At 40.8% G+C, this 16332-nt stretch overlaps 1 protein-coding gene across 1 annotated transcript in view; it reads left to right on the top strand.

The window, feature by feature from the left end:
* The first annotated feature begins 5540 nt into the window (after positions 1-5540).
* sort1b (sortilin 1b) overlaps positions 5541-16332 on the top strand; it is a 15108-nt gene continuing 4316 nt past the window's right edge. Inside the window, exons 1-17 of the mRNA XM_005733052.1 lie at positions 5541-6183; positions 7661-7720; positions 7894-7967; positions 8056-8158; positions 8276-8437; positions 8732-8805; positions 9908-9957; positions 10325-10452; positions 10912-11056; positions 11538-11693; positions 12078-12184; positions 13706-13808; positions 13947-14118; positions 14869-15059; positions 15168-15357; positions 15639-15755; positions 15814-15830. Of these exons, the coding sequence (XP_005733109.1) occupies positions 5911-6183; positions 7661-7720; positions 7894-7967; positions 8056-8158; positions 8276-8437; positions 8732-8805; positions 9908-9957; positions 10325-10452; positions 10912-11056; positions 11538-11693; positions 12078-12184; positions 13706-13808; positions 13947-14118; positions 14869-15059; positions 15168-15357; positions 15639-15755; positions 15814-15830 (2122 nt within the window). The 5' untranslated portion in view covers positions 5541-5910. The remainder of the gene's footprint in view (positions 6184-7660; positions 7721-7893; positions 7968-8055; positions 8159-8275; positions 8438-8731; positions 8806-9907; positions 9958-10324; positions 10453-10911; positions 11057-11537; positions 11694-12077; positions 12185-13705; positions 13809-13946; positions 14119-14868; positions 15060-15167; positions 15358-15638; positions 15756-15813; positions 15831-16332) is intronic.

Below are 16332 nucleotides of genomic sequence, written 5' to 3'. Positions count from 1 at the left end.
GGCTGGCCTGGGAATGGCTTGGTGTTCCCCCCGACAAGCTGGAGGAAATGGCTGGGGAGAGGGAGGTCTGCGCATATGGATGGATGTTGATGTGTATTATATCACAATGAATTACCAACTGGATTAAAAAAGACAGCTGTGACTCTCAACAGCTCCAAAACCAAAGATTCACATATAGATGACTAATTTGATTGTTTTTTTTAAGGAATTTGTGACATCAAGATACAGAATGTGGCTAGGTATGTGGTGGGTTAGGTATAATTGAATATTCTTCCTTACTGCCCTAATCATGCTTCTCTTTCTTTAGTGGGAACCAGTTTTATTTTACTTCATATTGTGGATATAAAGTGCATATCCCACAATAAAATTTGACATATTCGAAAATCAAATAATCTAGCGCTTAACAAACTTAACAAACTGCTTTTTGTTTCTTTGTGTTTCTTGGCATATTATCAGTTATATTGTTAGTTAATTGATCTCGTGGCAGGTTAGGCCTCCAGTGCTTAACAAATTTGTGAGACCATCTACCACAAAAATAAGAAAATATAAATATTTTAGAAATCTGTCAAAAACATGTTTAAAATGACTGAATGCACTAAACTGAATTCATATTTTTACACACCCATTTTAGCTGGCACACTGGACAGAAATTAATCAAGAGAACATTCAAACACTAAAAAACAGATTTTATTTCTGTCTTTACAGGTGAAAGTAAGCAAATGCAATCTGGCATCTTAATCAAAAGATAACAATGTGCTGTCCAATTTTTCCAGCTTTGTTTGTAAAACTTGTGGATATTAACAATAACTATATTTTAACATTAAAACCAACATTTCAAGAGCTTATGCATATTGGCTGACTGGCCATTAGCCATGAAACGTAACAAATGATTTGGGTTATTACCATTCATCCATCTTCTTCTGCTTAACCAGGGGTCATGGTGGCAGCGGCCTAAGCAGAGAAGCCCAGACCTCCCTCTCCCTGGCCACCTCCTTTTGCTTGTCCGGGGGTCAGGGAAACAGTAAGGCATTCCCAGTCCAGCTGAGAAATATAATCTCTCCAGCATGTCCTGGGTCTGCCCTGGGGCCTCGAAATAGGGGAACATGCCCAGAACACTAGCCTAAGGATAGCCATAATTTGGAGAAAGCTCACTTTTGACTCTTGTATCCACGATCTTGTTCTTTCAGTAATTACCCAAAGCTCGTGACCATAGGTGGGATGTGGACATACACTCAGGGTATCTCAGGTACCCTGGCAGAGTGTATAAGGATCAAATGGCTCATAGCAATGGGCCAGACTCCCAGTATTCCCAAATGCCTTCTCCAAACCCACAGAACACATGTAGACTGGCAAACTCCCATCCACCCTCAAATATCCTTGATAGGGTAAAGAGCTGGTCCAGTGTCCCGTGACCTAGAACACTCCTTGTTCCTCCTGTATCCAAGGTTTGACTAACAGATGGACTCTCTTTTCCAGCACCCTGGGATAGACTTTGCTGGGGAGGCTTAGCAGTGTGATCCCCCTGTAGTTGGAGCAGACCCTCCAGTCCCCCCTTCTTGAAGATGTGAACCGCCACCCTCGTCTGCCAATCCAGAGGTACTGCCCCTGATCTACATGCAACAGTGTAGAGGTGTGTCCGAAGACAGCCCTACAAGATCCAGAGCCTTCAGGAACTCAGGGCGGACCTCATCCATCCCAGGAGCTCTGTCACCAAGGAGTTGTTTAATTGCCTCGGTGACCTCACCCCTGGTAATGGACAAGTTGTTCCCCTTGTGTCCAGACTCTGCTTCATCTATGGAAGACCTATCAGTGCAATATCCTCAGTTGAAGTCAGCAGTGCTCCACCGGTACTTTACACAGTGCAGGTACAGCACCCCTTTGCCCTCCTGAACGGCCTGACGGTTTGCCAGAATGTCTGTGAGGCAGTCCAAAAGTCTTTTTCCAAGGCCTCTCTGAACTCCCACACTCCCATAGTATTTGCTTCAGCAACTACTTGCTCTCTTCACTTGAGTGTCCAGAACATACAGACACAGATCTGATGATATGAATACAAAATAAATCATCGACCTGCAACCTAGGGTGTCCTGGTGTTACGTGCACTTATGGAAAAACTTATTGTGGTGTGAATGAGACACGACGGGTCCAAGGATCATAGTTTTGAGCCATCTTTATTGACATGCGTCACACCACAACAACACCAATCCCTCAGTCCCCGTGTTTTTTTTTGTTGCCTATCTCATTTGGGTCTTTTGCTATCAGAATTGTCTAAAGGCAAAGAAAGATGCCCAATGGATTTACTTTACCAAATTGACCATCCCAGCCTTGCCATAATGGTCCATTTGATTCACCTTTTATTGTTTATTTTATTTTCACTTGCTGAATACGGGACAGACTTGACTGGGGGAAAGAAAGGGAGAAAGAAAGAGGGAAAGAGAAACTGCTGAGAAGAGGGACGGGGGAGAAGGGCAAAAAACAAAGTCCCCGTGTTTTAACAGCATCTGCGTGATCTGCAGATGCCGCGCAGGTGTGTCCGCATGGCACCACGGGCCACGCCTCACCACACTTATGTTCAAACGTGGTGTTCGCTATTGATAAACTGTGGTTTGCACAGAAGTCCAGTAATGGAACACTCATCTGGTTCAGATCTGGCGGGCCGTTCCTCCCAATCACACCCCTCCAGGTCAAACTGTCGTTGCCCACATGAACATTGAAGTCTCCCAGTAAGATGACAGAGTCCACCAACTTGTTCCCCAAACCAAAGGCACAGTGAACTGTTCTCTTGATCTTCTACTCATAAGGGTTTTTGAATGGCTCTTTGTCTGGTCCCTCACCCAGGACCAATTTGCCATGGGAGACCCTACCAGGGGGCACCCCCCCTGACAACATAGCTCCTGGGACACACAAACCTGTCCACCACAATAAGGTAGCGATTCAAGGAGGTTATTACCAATACTGGTAATTTAGGGCAGCTGTGGATAAACCATACATGTCAAGAGCCGTAGTTCAGCACACAAGCTGGACCCAGAAGCAGAGACAATACGCCAAGGTGCACGCAAAATAAACTTTATTTCTAATTACGGGTGTCCCGAAAGGGTCAAAGGGAAAACACGCAGAGTAAATGGGAAACAAAGGGACCGGGAGATAAGCAACTCGGGAACGCCGTAATCAGGACCGTGGGAGGCTGCAACAGAAAGAGGAAGAGAGTTACTGGGTAGCGGGGGAATAACAGCATACGCGGGGTAGAGTTATTAATCTTACGATCAGGGCTGGGCCGTGGTAACCGGAGGGAGGGGTGAGGGTCCGCGGGAGAGCTGCAGGGAAACAGAGGAGATGATGACCGGTGGCGATCCGAACTCCAGGCGGGCAGGAGGACAGACAGGAGGAGGCTCAAAACATGCAGAACGGTTACCTGAGCACACAATGAAATTCACAACCACCTTCACCTGGGGGCCAAGTTACCGCTGAAAGGTGACTAACGGACTGGCGTGAAGCAGCTGGCTGAGCGGGGTTAAATAGTCCACCTGATGATCGCCTGGAATGGGATGCAGGTGTAGAGTCGACAGCCACACCCGTGGGCGTGGGCATCCCATCAGCCGCTTGGACACCGGGCCGCGGACCATGACAATACATGTGCTACATGCAGACATTTCTGCATCTCTGCTTTTTAAAGACACTTTGTATATAGTTTATTTGATGTAATATTTAATAGTGAACTGTAAATTTTGGCTTTTTTTCAAGGAAGCAATTTTTATTCAGTGTTTTCATAAAAGCCTTATTTTTATGCATTTACTACTACTGAAACCTTTCAAAATGAAGTTCCACCCCTGTGTGCATGGATTGTCAGCAGGGCAAAAGATTCAGCTCCCACATACCAAATAACTTACATATGAAATTATCTCGCAGGCCAGATATAATTGGATGTGGCCCGTGAGCTGTGACCTGGTCTAAACATTGTATCAAGCACTGTAAATAGGCATGCATGGGGATCAGGTGTGATCCCCTATTAGATCCTACCTTCTTTTATATATTAATGAATTGCAGAGCCAAAATTAATCTGGGTGTGGTATTTCATGCTTTTTCATGCTTATATGTCAGAGCTTCTTAAAAGTGGAACTTTTCTTTCAAACAATTGTTCAGGCACTAATTATGGCTGATAGGCTCCACTAAACAATTTAATTTGTTTTAATGACAGTACAAGGTGAGGAGGATTTTTTTTTTAACGATGCCTGATATCATAGCAAACAGCTAAATGTTAAGTGACTGCACAGTAAGAGTGATTGATAGATATTGAGATTTCTGCAGATGTTAAATGAGCATTATTAAACTCATGTCATGTGATTAACATGACTCTCGTCAATGTGGGTCAAACTTATTTACACAGAGGCTCTCCTTTCCCACAGTCTCAGTGAATGGCAACGCCTGTTTATGGGCTGGGTGCTCAGGCAAATTAAGGTACACTGTGCCATCTGTTAATATGACTAATTTTCCTCAGCACACTGTACAGCAGGACTGGAAGATTCTGGTTCTTTTAGAAAAGCTCTGGTCTCGTTTTTGCAAGTCACATCTCGAATGAATAAAACTGCCTTTGTTCCCTACCTTTTATTAGCTGACTATGCAGTGGGAGGGAGTTCAGGTCCATTGTAAGTCCTCTTTGTGAAGGAATCCTGCTTCACAGTTGTGATTGTCGGGTTTCCTGAATGTATCTGAATAAAGAAACATACTTTGAATAAACAAAACTAATAGGATATCCTTGATGACCCAAGAAACATTTGGGAGTAGCTAAATTCTAGATTCAAACTCAAGTTTTCAGGGAGTTTTATGCCACTGAAACTTGTTCAACAGGTTTTTTATTTTGGGCTGCCATGCTATGTCAATGTTTTTGCTGCTGGCAGAGTTGCTGGACTGGCTTGAGCCACAACACTCAAGTAGCATGACTTCTGATCTAGTCTACCCACCTTCATGTATATGACAAGATATTATTTTACTCCTTCACAACAGATTTGCTGAAAAAACTAAAACCCAGAGTTCAAATGTGATCACAGGTATTGGGTTGGGGTTTTGCATATCCAGACAGCTAAGGATTGTTTTGAATTTGGGTTAAGGGTTATTTTAAGTTATTTTGAACACATGACCAGTAGTCATGGGATTATTATGCATCACATGCACAAGTCTAATGAATTCTAAATTAGTCAGAATTGAAACAGAATTGCTAAATGTACTTTGAGAGGGTGCCAGGCCATACAAAAAAAACGACTTTGATTCATTTAAAGAAAATTGTATCATACTGTATGATTGTATGTAAAGATAACTGAGGAAATGGTTAAGCAGACAGAAAGAGCAATTTCACTGGTCTGGCCCACTTGAAAATGAGCATGACATCCCTGGTGTAGAGTAAATAAATGTATGGTTAAATGTGGCTCGTGTATAAATGCCAGACCATTCCTCCACTCCATTCCATTCTTTTGGCACTGCCTTTTCACAATTGAACCAATTGGAAGGCCTGATAGGTGGGCCACAGTTAAAGACCAGCCAATCGCAGCGTCACTCTGCATAGAGCATTACGACCTGCAGACACAATTCCTATGTTTGTCACAGTGTGTCATGTTGGTGAGGAGTTACTCTGTGGATAATTGGCGGTAGCACGCCGGCTGATTTGCAAGATTACGATTTTTATTTTTTTAATTGATTTAATTTGCGCTACCGCGGAGTGAGACAGTTGGAGCTTCGAGGGCGCTCCGTGTTTCCAAAGCCCAAAATAGAAATAGTCGCTGTCAGGAGGACTACTGTTTTGTTGATGTCATCCGTGGCAGAGCTGTAGCGACCTTCAGTTTCTAGACAAGAAAACAAAGACGTGTTTTTGTTTTTTTTAAACCCCTCTCCTTTGTTTTGTCAGTGGCAATAGGAACGAAGATGGGACTATTGCTCCGCGGCATCCTGCTGTTATCGGCTTGCACTTTCACAGCAGGTGTAGATTTTCAGCTGGGCTCCAAGCCCCTCGGGCAGTCAGCTTTTGTGAGGCGTTCAAACACTGAAGGGAAAGCTGCGAAAATCGTAAAGAGGTCTCTTCCCGCATGGCTGGCTCCATCACCAAACCACAAGATAAAAAGAAGAAGCACCGAAGAGGACGACTCGTGTAAAGCTCTTCAAGGATATGTCACCAAGTTGGACGCCAACACCCACGATGTAAGTTACCCTCTGAGGTCCTGTTACACTTCACACGTCTGACAACGAGAAGATGATACGCAGGTGCTAAGCAAGTGCAGGGACTAGGCCTAATAAGCTATTCATTGCACTCATACTCATCAGTGGACTCCCATGTCCTCTTATTACCTGTATGTCCGGTAGCCTAAAATACATAAACCAGTATTTTTGTGTCAATAAACATGGATTCTAAACAAAACACCTTACGTGTTACCATAAGGGGTGTTGCAATGTACCTAGTACTTTTCCCAGGCTCAGGCAGTCTTGCCAGGTATCCCATTGCCTTGTTGCTTAACACCTCTAGGCTGCAATGATTTCTTTTCTTTAATATTTGGAGCAGTGAGGTACACTGTACTTAGTCTTCCTCGTGCTTTAGACTTGCATTGGTTGCACAGAATGACATCAATGCTTTTTCAAGCGTTGCACTAAAGGCTGTGACCTGTATGTTATTTGTCATTTTAAGCATGGAACTGTATTCTGCTATTAAACTATCCAATCTTTCCTCTGCCTTCACTCAGTGAATATGCCTTAATGTTTCCAGGAAAATTGGCCCAGTGGGAATCCATGTGACTTGCTGTGCAGCAGTTATTTTGTAATTAAAGCTGTGTTTGTGTGGTATCAAAAGCAAAGTTTAAGCTTCAGAGAGTTCTTCTTCGTCTTCGTCTTCTTCTTCGTCTTCTTCGTTTATAGCATATACTCTATCCAGGAAGATAAAACATCTGATCTACACAACTATGCAATTCTTTCCACAAAGCAAACGAGAGTCCTGTGCTGCTTATTTCCCTAGCTCCTCACTGCCATGTGACCAACTTTGCATTGCAGTCTTTGTATACTTGTCCCCAGTAATCTGGAGTTGATAGAATTCCCAGTGGCTCAGCCGCCTCCTTGCCCTGAGGATAGTGCTGCAGGTTCAACCAGTACTGAAGCTACTTATGCTGAAAAAGACTCATTGTGACCATCCATGCAGTTGATGAATAATGGGACACTTGATAGAACTTAAGATTTAAAGCTTTCGTAACTGACTCTGACAATTAAAGCAAGTTTTCTTTGTTTAACTTTTGCCCTAGCCCTACAGCTAAATTCAGCTAACTACAGCTAAGGTTTAATTTCCCCCAAAATTAAATTACTTGTCTTGTGGTATTTTGTAGCTGCGTTCGGAAGTCTTTCAAGTAACTGCTCGAAGCTTTAGGTCTGCTCGCCTGTTCTGCTAACAGAACAGACACTTTGTACACTAAACTGGCTATGCCAGAACAAATGGTGAGGTGAAACATGCTGCCTGTCAAAGCAAAAATACATTTGAAGCAAAAACTCAAATAGGCTGTGGCTGCAGTTTATAATTGCAATGTCAGTTTGTCCCTTTTTGTGAGCTCAGCTGAAATAGTTGTGCTGTTTCACACAGTTCACACTGCCTTTTCTATGTTTTACATATTTATGAACATGTTTTGGCTGTTTGTCTCAGTTTGAATTCCATGACCTGAGTGGCTCGGTGTCGCTGGCTTGGGTTGGAGATGGCACAGGGGTGAGTGTACTTATCACCATTTGCACCTAACATGTTTTCCGTTAGTTATGTGGTGTGGTTTTTTGCAAACTTGGCTTTGTAGACTGAATGCAGATGACACACTTAAGGGTCTTGTGCACTTTAATAAATGGTGCATGGTCCACTTTCCTTAAGCTAACCTTCCTTCTTGGCAGGTTATTCTGGCCTTGACGACATTTCAGGTCCCGTTCTTCATGGTAAAACTTGGACAGTCGAAACTCTATCGAAGGTAATGGAATTTACCTTTTAATCTGGAAAAATGCACATGGCTTACATTTTATTTGCATTTAATTTGACTGAAACAATTTTTCTGCCAGTGAGGACTACGGCAAGTTATTTCAGGATGTAACCGGCCTCATCAACAACACCTTCATAAGATCAGAGTTCGGCATTGCAATCAGCCCCAATAACTCAGGCAAAGTAAGCCTTATCTTGATCAAGTCCTCACCACATGTACTTCATGTACTCAAGAGTATTTTTAGATGTGAACTAACCACTGTTCCCGCAGTTAAGAACCTGTTGAACTCTGGCTTTTAGGTGATTCTGACAGCTGAAGTGTCTGGAGACCTCAAGACCTGCATTTTTGTCTCTGAGGACTTTGGAAAGAGCTTCACCGACCGGAACTTGCCTTTCAACCCCTTGACGCAGATCACGTACAACCCTGAGAATTCCAGTGTGCTGGTTGTCCTCAGCAACGACGTAAGGAGTGAATACTAAAGACCTGTATTTTGTGTGAAAAGGAACCAGTTAGGATTCAAAGTGGACTGTTTCTGTCAAGTTGAAAGCTCAAGTAGTGCCTCTGCATGCATATATTACATCAAATAATTCAATGAAGGTCAAGCAGTCTTCATTGTTTTGTACGTTTGCACACAGTGCATTTATAAGCATGGCTTTTGAGTCAGTGAACTGGTTGATAGAATTCTCTTCTGCCCATGTTAATGTGGGGCTGTTGCAGATACGTACTGACTTATTCTTTGTTGTTTCCTTTCTCAGTATGAGCTGTGGCTGTCTGAAGACTTTGGCGTAAATTGGAAAAACATTCACAGAATGGTGTGTCTGGTAAAATGGTAAGAAAAGACAAACTGATAGCTCCAGAATCTTCTTCAGGTGCGCAGTGAACAAGTACCTACTTTATAACCACAATAGCAAAAAGTTTCAAGGTTCAAGGTTCTTTATTTGTCACATGCATAGTTATACAAGTATTCATGGAATTGTTTTTAGTCACTTTAAGGGGGAAGTAGAGCAAAAGGCTTTTTTACTGGTATGGCATGCTGCGATATTTCAGGAAGTGATTGTACAACCTGCAAGGCAGCATGACTTTTAGTTTTTCCAACAGCCTCATTGTTACAGACAGAGGAAGACGGTGAAGTTCCACCTGTCTCTAATATAGTGCTTCATTGTTTATCAAAATAAAATATGCTTAAACTTACTCTCTTCTTAATGTGTTTAAAGTTATTCAAACATGCCCCTTTGATGATTTAAGATAAGCAAAGGAAGATATACAATTTTTGTCATTATGGGACATACATGTTCAGTGGTTTTCTATGAGGGTTTATTGTTGCTGCGCCTTTTTTCTTCCCCCCCAAATGGGCACTAAAACTACATTGCAGTCATCGGCTGTTTAACTACCCATTTTGTGGCCAAGCCCTTGCAGCACAAATGCTGTTTTTCATGGCCCTTCCTGGTATTTGTCACAGTCTTATCTTGGCATCTCTGTCTTTTAAGTTTCAGCTTTAAGGCTGTGTTGTCCAGGTGTCCAGAGGAACTGCGCGTTCAAAGTCTTCCTGAAACATAATCTTTGATTACTGTCCATAAAGAAGTTAGGCTTAAAAGGCTGCAGGAAAATGGGTCACTTTTATCTGGGTCAGGAATTTTCTGAACACAACACTCAACAGAAACAGAAAGTACATATTTATAAAGGGCTGGTTGTATACGATAAGCAGTATCATGTGACTTGCACTGTGAAGCAAGACTTCACAGTAGTCTTACAACAGCAGAGTCCTGTATTAGACCCGATTTCTTCCTTGTTGCGAGAATGCTTGTGCATGCACTGTTGTTTATTAAGTTGCAAGCATACCATTACATACTCATAATAAAGCAGTGTACATTTGTTTTACTAAATATGTCACTGACTGTGTAATCACTCTATGATCTCCATTCTCCTTCTAGGGAAAGAAAAAATACAATCTACTTTACAGCCAGCCTCAACGGCTCCTGCAGTAAGTAATTCCCCCATCTAACCAACGCTGGAGTAAATCGACATGTACTTTAATCTCATTTATTTTTGTGTTGTAGATGACTGGGGAGCAGTGCATGAAATATGTCTCTTGAATTTATTTAGGGCAGTGTAGAATAAAAGATCACATAAAAGATTTAAGTGGAAACATGCTTCACACTGATGTATACTCCCAGCCAGCTCTAACTTCCTCCATATTTTCACGATTTAGGCTGTCATTTCTCTTAAAAATTACACGTAACTATTAGCTGCACTTATATTTTTGCATGCATTTGTTGCTCTTGCACGTCTAAGTTGTGATATTTTTTTTATTTTATTTATTTATTTATTTTTTCCTTTCAATTTTTCAGGTGATCGAGGTATGCTGGAACTGAGGAGGACGACCAACTATGGCAAAACCATCAAGACTGTTGCCAGTAAGATCTACTCTTTTGGCCTTGGCGGACGCTTCCTCTTTGCATCAGTAATGACGGGAAAGGTCAGTGTACAGCGGGTTGTAATCTAGATAATAATATGCAAACTAGATCAGGCGAAATATTGTTTGTTTGCTTTTCTCTGTTCATGACATTATTATTATTATTATTATTATGTTGTAGTACAAGCGTATTCAAAATAGCTGTTCCTTCTGTTGGTTTGTTTTTTAAAGAGAGATCACTTGGTTCATGTAACTACACACTTATGAGGAAGTTTAAAAGTGACATCGTGACTGATGGAGAAATTAGCAGAAAGCAATACAATCATAAGCATATTCATATTCCTCCCTCAGGAGAGGTCATTTTTACTCAATTTATCAGAGCCTAGATATGAGAATAGCTTGCTAAGTGTTCTTCTAATTTGCCCCAGTACAGGTAAACAGTATTAGTAATAAAAGTATGTGAGCTGTTCCTGTCCTCGCCTCCTTTCATCTGTTTTCTTTCCTTCCCCACCTTTTCCACAGGGCACTCTGCGGACAATCCACGTGTCAGTGGATCAGGGTGATAGTTGGAACATTGCCCAGCTGCCTCCTGTTGGTCATGAGCAGTTCTACTCTATCCTGGCAGCGAACGATGAAATGGTCTTCATGCATGTCGACGAGCCAGGAGGTCAGCAGATAAAGAAACTCTGTACTTTTTCTTGTAGTGAATGTAGAGAACTGAGTGAACTGAAAGCATGGTATTTATTACTATATTACAGTGTGAAGGTTTTTATTCGTCCTCACGTGAGCAACTAGACCTTCAACATATTAACCTTGTACTGAGTAATAAGTTAGATTCAAAAGTCATACATCAATCATTAATTGTCATTCACAGCACTTCTGATTACTTTCATGTTTAGCACACAAAGCCAAATGTGATTTTTCTTTTAGATGCAGGGACTTTTCTGAGTGAGCCAAAGTTTTATGTGGTAGTTTGAACAGTGCCTGCAAATGGCTTTTGTTAAAAAGGCCCTAGAGCTTGTTTCACCCCACCTATGCGTCAGAGAGTGTGTCTTGGCAGATCTTATTACAGAACCAGCCCTGAAACAGTATCTTGAAACGGGTATTATTACCTCACATTACATTTTAATACTTTTTTTTTTCTACAGATACTGGATTTGGTACAATCTATGTGTCAGACGACCGAGGTACTGTGTATTCCAAGTCACTGGAGCGCCACCTTTACACCACTACGGGGGGAGATACAGACTTCACTAATGTTACTTCTCTACGAGGAGTTTTTATCACCAGCGTCCTGGCTGAAGGTAGCTCTAGTCTAACTCTGTTCTATTCGAATGTTTTAGATAAAGAAGTAACAACATATACATGTAATCAGATTCCCCCTGAAACACACACATGCATGGACGCAATACACAGACATGCATGCACAAAGACACACACACACCTGTGACTGCTCTATTTTACACCAGAGAGATGGTGTTGTATAAATATTTAAATAGCTGCTCAGTGTTAGATGTGTTACCTGTCTGAAGTAGCTGAGCACCACCTAAACCTTGCAGACAGTATAAATCTGACTAAATATTGCTGGGGACAAAAACATATTGAAGTTTTTTCCCCAGCATGCTATTTCCAGACAGGAGTTCCCACAAAGTTTCTGCAACTGTAGAAGTTTTGTCTTGTTGTTCCAGATAACTCTGTGCAGTCTGTGGTGTCCTTTGACCAGGGAGGGGAGTGGGTACCCCTCCAGAAACCTGCCAACAGCAAGTGTGATGCTACAGCCAAGGACCCAGACAAGGTAAATAAAATATTAGAAAAATAAATAAAATAAAAGGGGAAAATGGAAGAAGTTGCTTTGTTTAGAGAAAAAACAAAATTGATGTGTCCTGGTGAAAACTGTTGTACATGTCTATAAAGTACAGGGTCAAACTGCTATGAGAAATCACTTTTTAAGTACAGATCAAAACTTATGTTATTGAGACTAGGGCTCAGTTCTTCTTCTACTTCTTTTTCAGTTGAGCCTTGATGTTTACAGTGACATATTTTTTTATAAAATAAACGGTTTTTCTTTTTTAAAATGACATTAAAGCATAAATAAAATAAATCCACACTAATCAATAAATAATCTACTTTAAAGCTTTATTACCAAACATTAAATGTTTAGCCCAGGACTGTGGTGTCAGGCCTTAAAAGGCTGCTTGTTGTAATGTCTTTTTATTGCTGATGTTTTTAAACATGTTTCTGCAGCAGGCCTGGGAAGTGTAGCTTTAAAAACTAGCTATTTTTCCTGGAGATATTCCTTCACACTTCATGGAATTCTGTCATCTGGAAAAACACTTGTTAGCCTTGAGTAATGTGTTACCTTTGCCTTACCTGGTTCTGTCACTCATAGCCCATAGTAAAGGTTCAGCCCAGAAGCAGTGTAATGAGAAATAAAGTAAAACGAGTGCGGTTTTTAAACCTAAACAAATTCTAAAAAGCAGATGCAGCTCTTCCTTTAGTCCGATTTATGTTGATAACAAAAACTCCAACCCAGACCTTCCTCTCTTCATATGAAGAGGAAAGGAAACAAAAATGGATTCAGATTGTTGTTTATAAACTCTACAGACTGGAAACTGTCGGTCATGTTGGGCAGTGAACATTTGATGTAGTTTTAATTGTTAAGGAAGCATCGACAGTGTTTTGGTATATCAAGCAAAGAAAACTTGTGTAACTTGTGTTTAGTTCATGTAACTACAGGAGCTCAATTGTGGATATGAAACTGATTGCCCTGAATGTGTTAGTAAGGGATGCTTCTGTTTTTTTGGGGGTTTTTTTGATTGCACAAAGGAATGTACACTCTGTGTCAGTAAATATGAGCGTTGGTTGGATAACAAGGTTGTGTGCCTGTATGATAGAGGATTTGTGTGAAATATAACCCAGTGGTTTAAGGTTATTGATTCACCAAGCTTCCTTAGAAATTTACCCCAACCGTGCCATCGTTCTTTACTAGTGTAGCAACAGAGCTCCTCCCATCTGTGAACACTGTTATGCTACTTACTCAGCATTCACCTCAGTCTCTTATAATATATTAAAGGAGTTATTTGTATATTATTAGTTGCTGTCTTTTATATTATTATTGTGTATGTGTGTGAGCAATGTGATTTAAAGGTCCCTTCACATATATTCTTACTAGTAGCTAATAATATAAAACATTAAAGCCACTTGAAAAACCTCAGTGTTTGTGTTCACAGGTACCGTATTGTGCTATTTGAAAACTAGGACCAGCACATCTACTACTTAATACTATAAATAGCTGTGTTTGGTTTATTATCTGCAGTGCAGTCTTCACATCCATGCTGCCTACAGTACTTCTCAGAAGCTCAACATCCCCATGCTCCCTCTGACTGAACCAAATGCTGTGGGTCTCATCATAGCTCACGGTAAACTCAGAGCTTTCATAAAAATATTTTTTAAACTTTCTTTTTTTTTTTAAATAAACTTGAGCATAATTTATCTTTTAATAAATAAGAGGGTTTTTTCCCCTTCTAACATTTCTTTATCTGTATTTGCTTTATCAGGAAGTGTTGGTGATGCTATCTCAGTGATGAGACCAGATGTGTATGTGTCTGATGATGGTGGCTATACCTGGATAAAGGCTCTTGATGGACCCCATCACTATGCTATTCTGGACTCGGGAGGTCTGCTGGTGGCCGTGGAGCACAGCGTGACAAACCCTGTCAACAAGATTAAGTGAGTTGCAGTTAAAGGGAACGCCAGACTTGTTTAACTGGTATTTACTGATTTAGCTGACTGTGTGCCGCTAGAAATTCACACCTTTCCATTAATTTGATGAAATACGAACATGTTTTCTTTTATGCCATAATCATAACTCTGGGCACTTTTCCACTAATGTTACAATGGTATTCTTACTAAGTTTGACCTTTTATGTATTACTTTCACTTAGCACAGGTCTCAACTGCCACAAATAATCAATATGCATGCACAAAACTACGGTGTAGTGACATGTAGCCTTTTGCCTGTAGTAAATATCTATGCAAACTCTTGCATAGAGGCTAGTAAATATTCAATTCAGTTTTATTTATATAGCATCAAATCACAACAACAGCTGCCACAAGGTGCTTGATATTGTAAGGTAATGACACTACAATACGAAAGAAAATGGAGAAAAGCCTAACAATCATGTAACTCCCTATGAGCAAGCGCTTAGGTGACAGTGGGAAGGAAAAACTCCCTTTTAACAGGAAGAAACCTTCGACAAATCCAGGCTCGGGTAGAAGCGGTCATCTGCCACGACTGGTTGGGGATGAGGAATTTGTATGCAAACTCTTGGTCTTTGTCGTCACTGTCATGGACATTGTTTGAACCAAGCCTTGAGGAACATGAATGTAAAAAAGTCTTATGTGTAATCCATAAAATGCTGTTGGTTTTAGCCTTTTTGCTGATGCTGATTATGCTGATGTTGGAATATTTTTCTGCCAGATTCTCTACTGATGAAGGACAGTGCTGGAATGAGTACAACTTCACCAAAGATCCCATCTTCTTTACTGGACTTGCATCAGAGCCAGGAGCACGTTCTATGAATGTTAGTATCTGGGGCTACAGAGACTCTTACCTCAGCCAGTATTGGACCTCGTTTACCATTGACTTCAAAGAACTTCTTACTAGAACATGTGAGTGATGCGATTTAAACATATTGTTTGTCAGTAGGTTTTTATTTTAAATTAAACATGGTGTAATACTAACAACTTATTATTATTATTTTTTATTTTATTTTAAAGGTGGAGACGATGACTATGTGCAGTGGTTGGCCCACTCTGATGATATCAGTGATCCAAATGATGGTTGCTTGCTGGGCTACAAAGAGAAGTTCTTGCGTCTAAGGAAGGACTCGGTTTGCTGGAACGGGCGCGATTACATAGTCAACACCCAGCCAACCCCGTGTTTATGCACCCTGGATGACTTCATGTGGTAAGACTTGGAGACAGTAATATGCTGAAGTATAAGCACCGCTAACTAACTGTAACTGAGTGTTGTTATTGATGATCAGACTGTTGTAGATATTTTGCTGGAGCTCATTCAAGATGTTGTCTTTGTAATGAATGGACTTTAAAAACAGAAATGATTTGAATTTTAGCATGAGGAAATGAGATCAAATTGCAGCGTAAAAACAAATTGGAATGGCTATTTCCACATTAACGAACTGGGGCTTCAAGGACTTATTAAATGTGGCATTGTGTGACTGTTTGCAGTGACTTTGGGTACTACCGTAAAGAGAACAGCTCTGAGTGTGTGGAGCAGCCGGACCTGAGAGACAAAGTGTTGGAGTTCTGTCTGCAGGGCAAAGAGGAGCAGTTGCAGACTAGTGGGTAAGGTTCCAGCTTCAACCTTCGTATCCAAGAGATCTCTGCTCCCCACTATTGTTAGTTTAGTGTTAAACGGCGGTACTGGCAGCAATATTATCCTATAAACAGGGTCTTGCACAATCATTTTATTCAAAGCAGCATGCTGCCACTGAGCTTTGATCAGAGATATTCTTCTTGTTTTACAATATTTAAACAGATAAGTGTAACATGTGTTTGTTTGTTTTTTCTTTTCTAAAAGAGAGAAGTTTTTAGAATGAGGAAGTAATTGTCACACAGAGTAGTTAGAGGAAGCAGATAAGGGTGACAGTTTAGACTAACGCCATAAAGTAAGAGTGCATGGAAAAGTACATTTTTATTTAGGCTTGGTTGTCTCACTGCATACCTACCAATCTATAAAAGTGAGTAATTGTTGAATTCAACCCTTATGGACTGAGAGTGAGACAATATATCATATCTCGTCTTATTTTAAAACTTTATCAAAAAATTAATGTGAAATATTAATAGATGTATTAAAATATATAGATGCTTTTAAAATGATACCCTTGTAATGCATCCTCCTGGTGTTGCTTATCGAATAATC

The sequence above is a fragment of the Pundamilia nyererei genome, unplaced genomic scaffold (genome assembly GCF_000239375.1).
Source record: "Pundamilia nyererei isolate P.nyererei 1_Seehausen unplaced genomic scaffold, PunNye1.0 scaffold00049, whole genome shotgun sequence".
Lineage (NCBI taxonomy): Eukaryota > Metazoa > Chordata > Actinopteri > Cichliformes > Cichlidae > Pundamilia > Pundamilia nyererei.
Note: the sequence above shows the minus strand (reverse complement) of the source record. Positions and strands in the feature narration are given on the sequence as shown.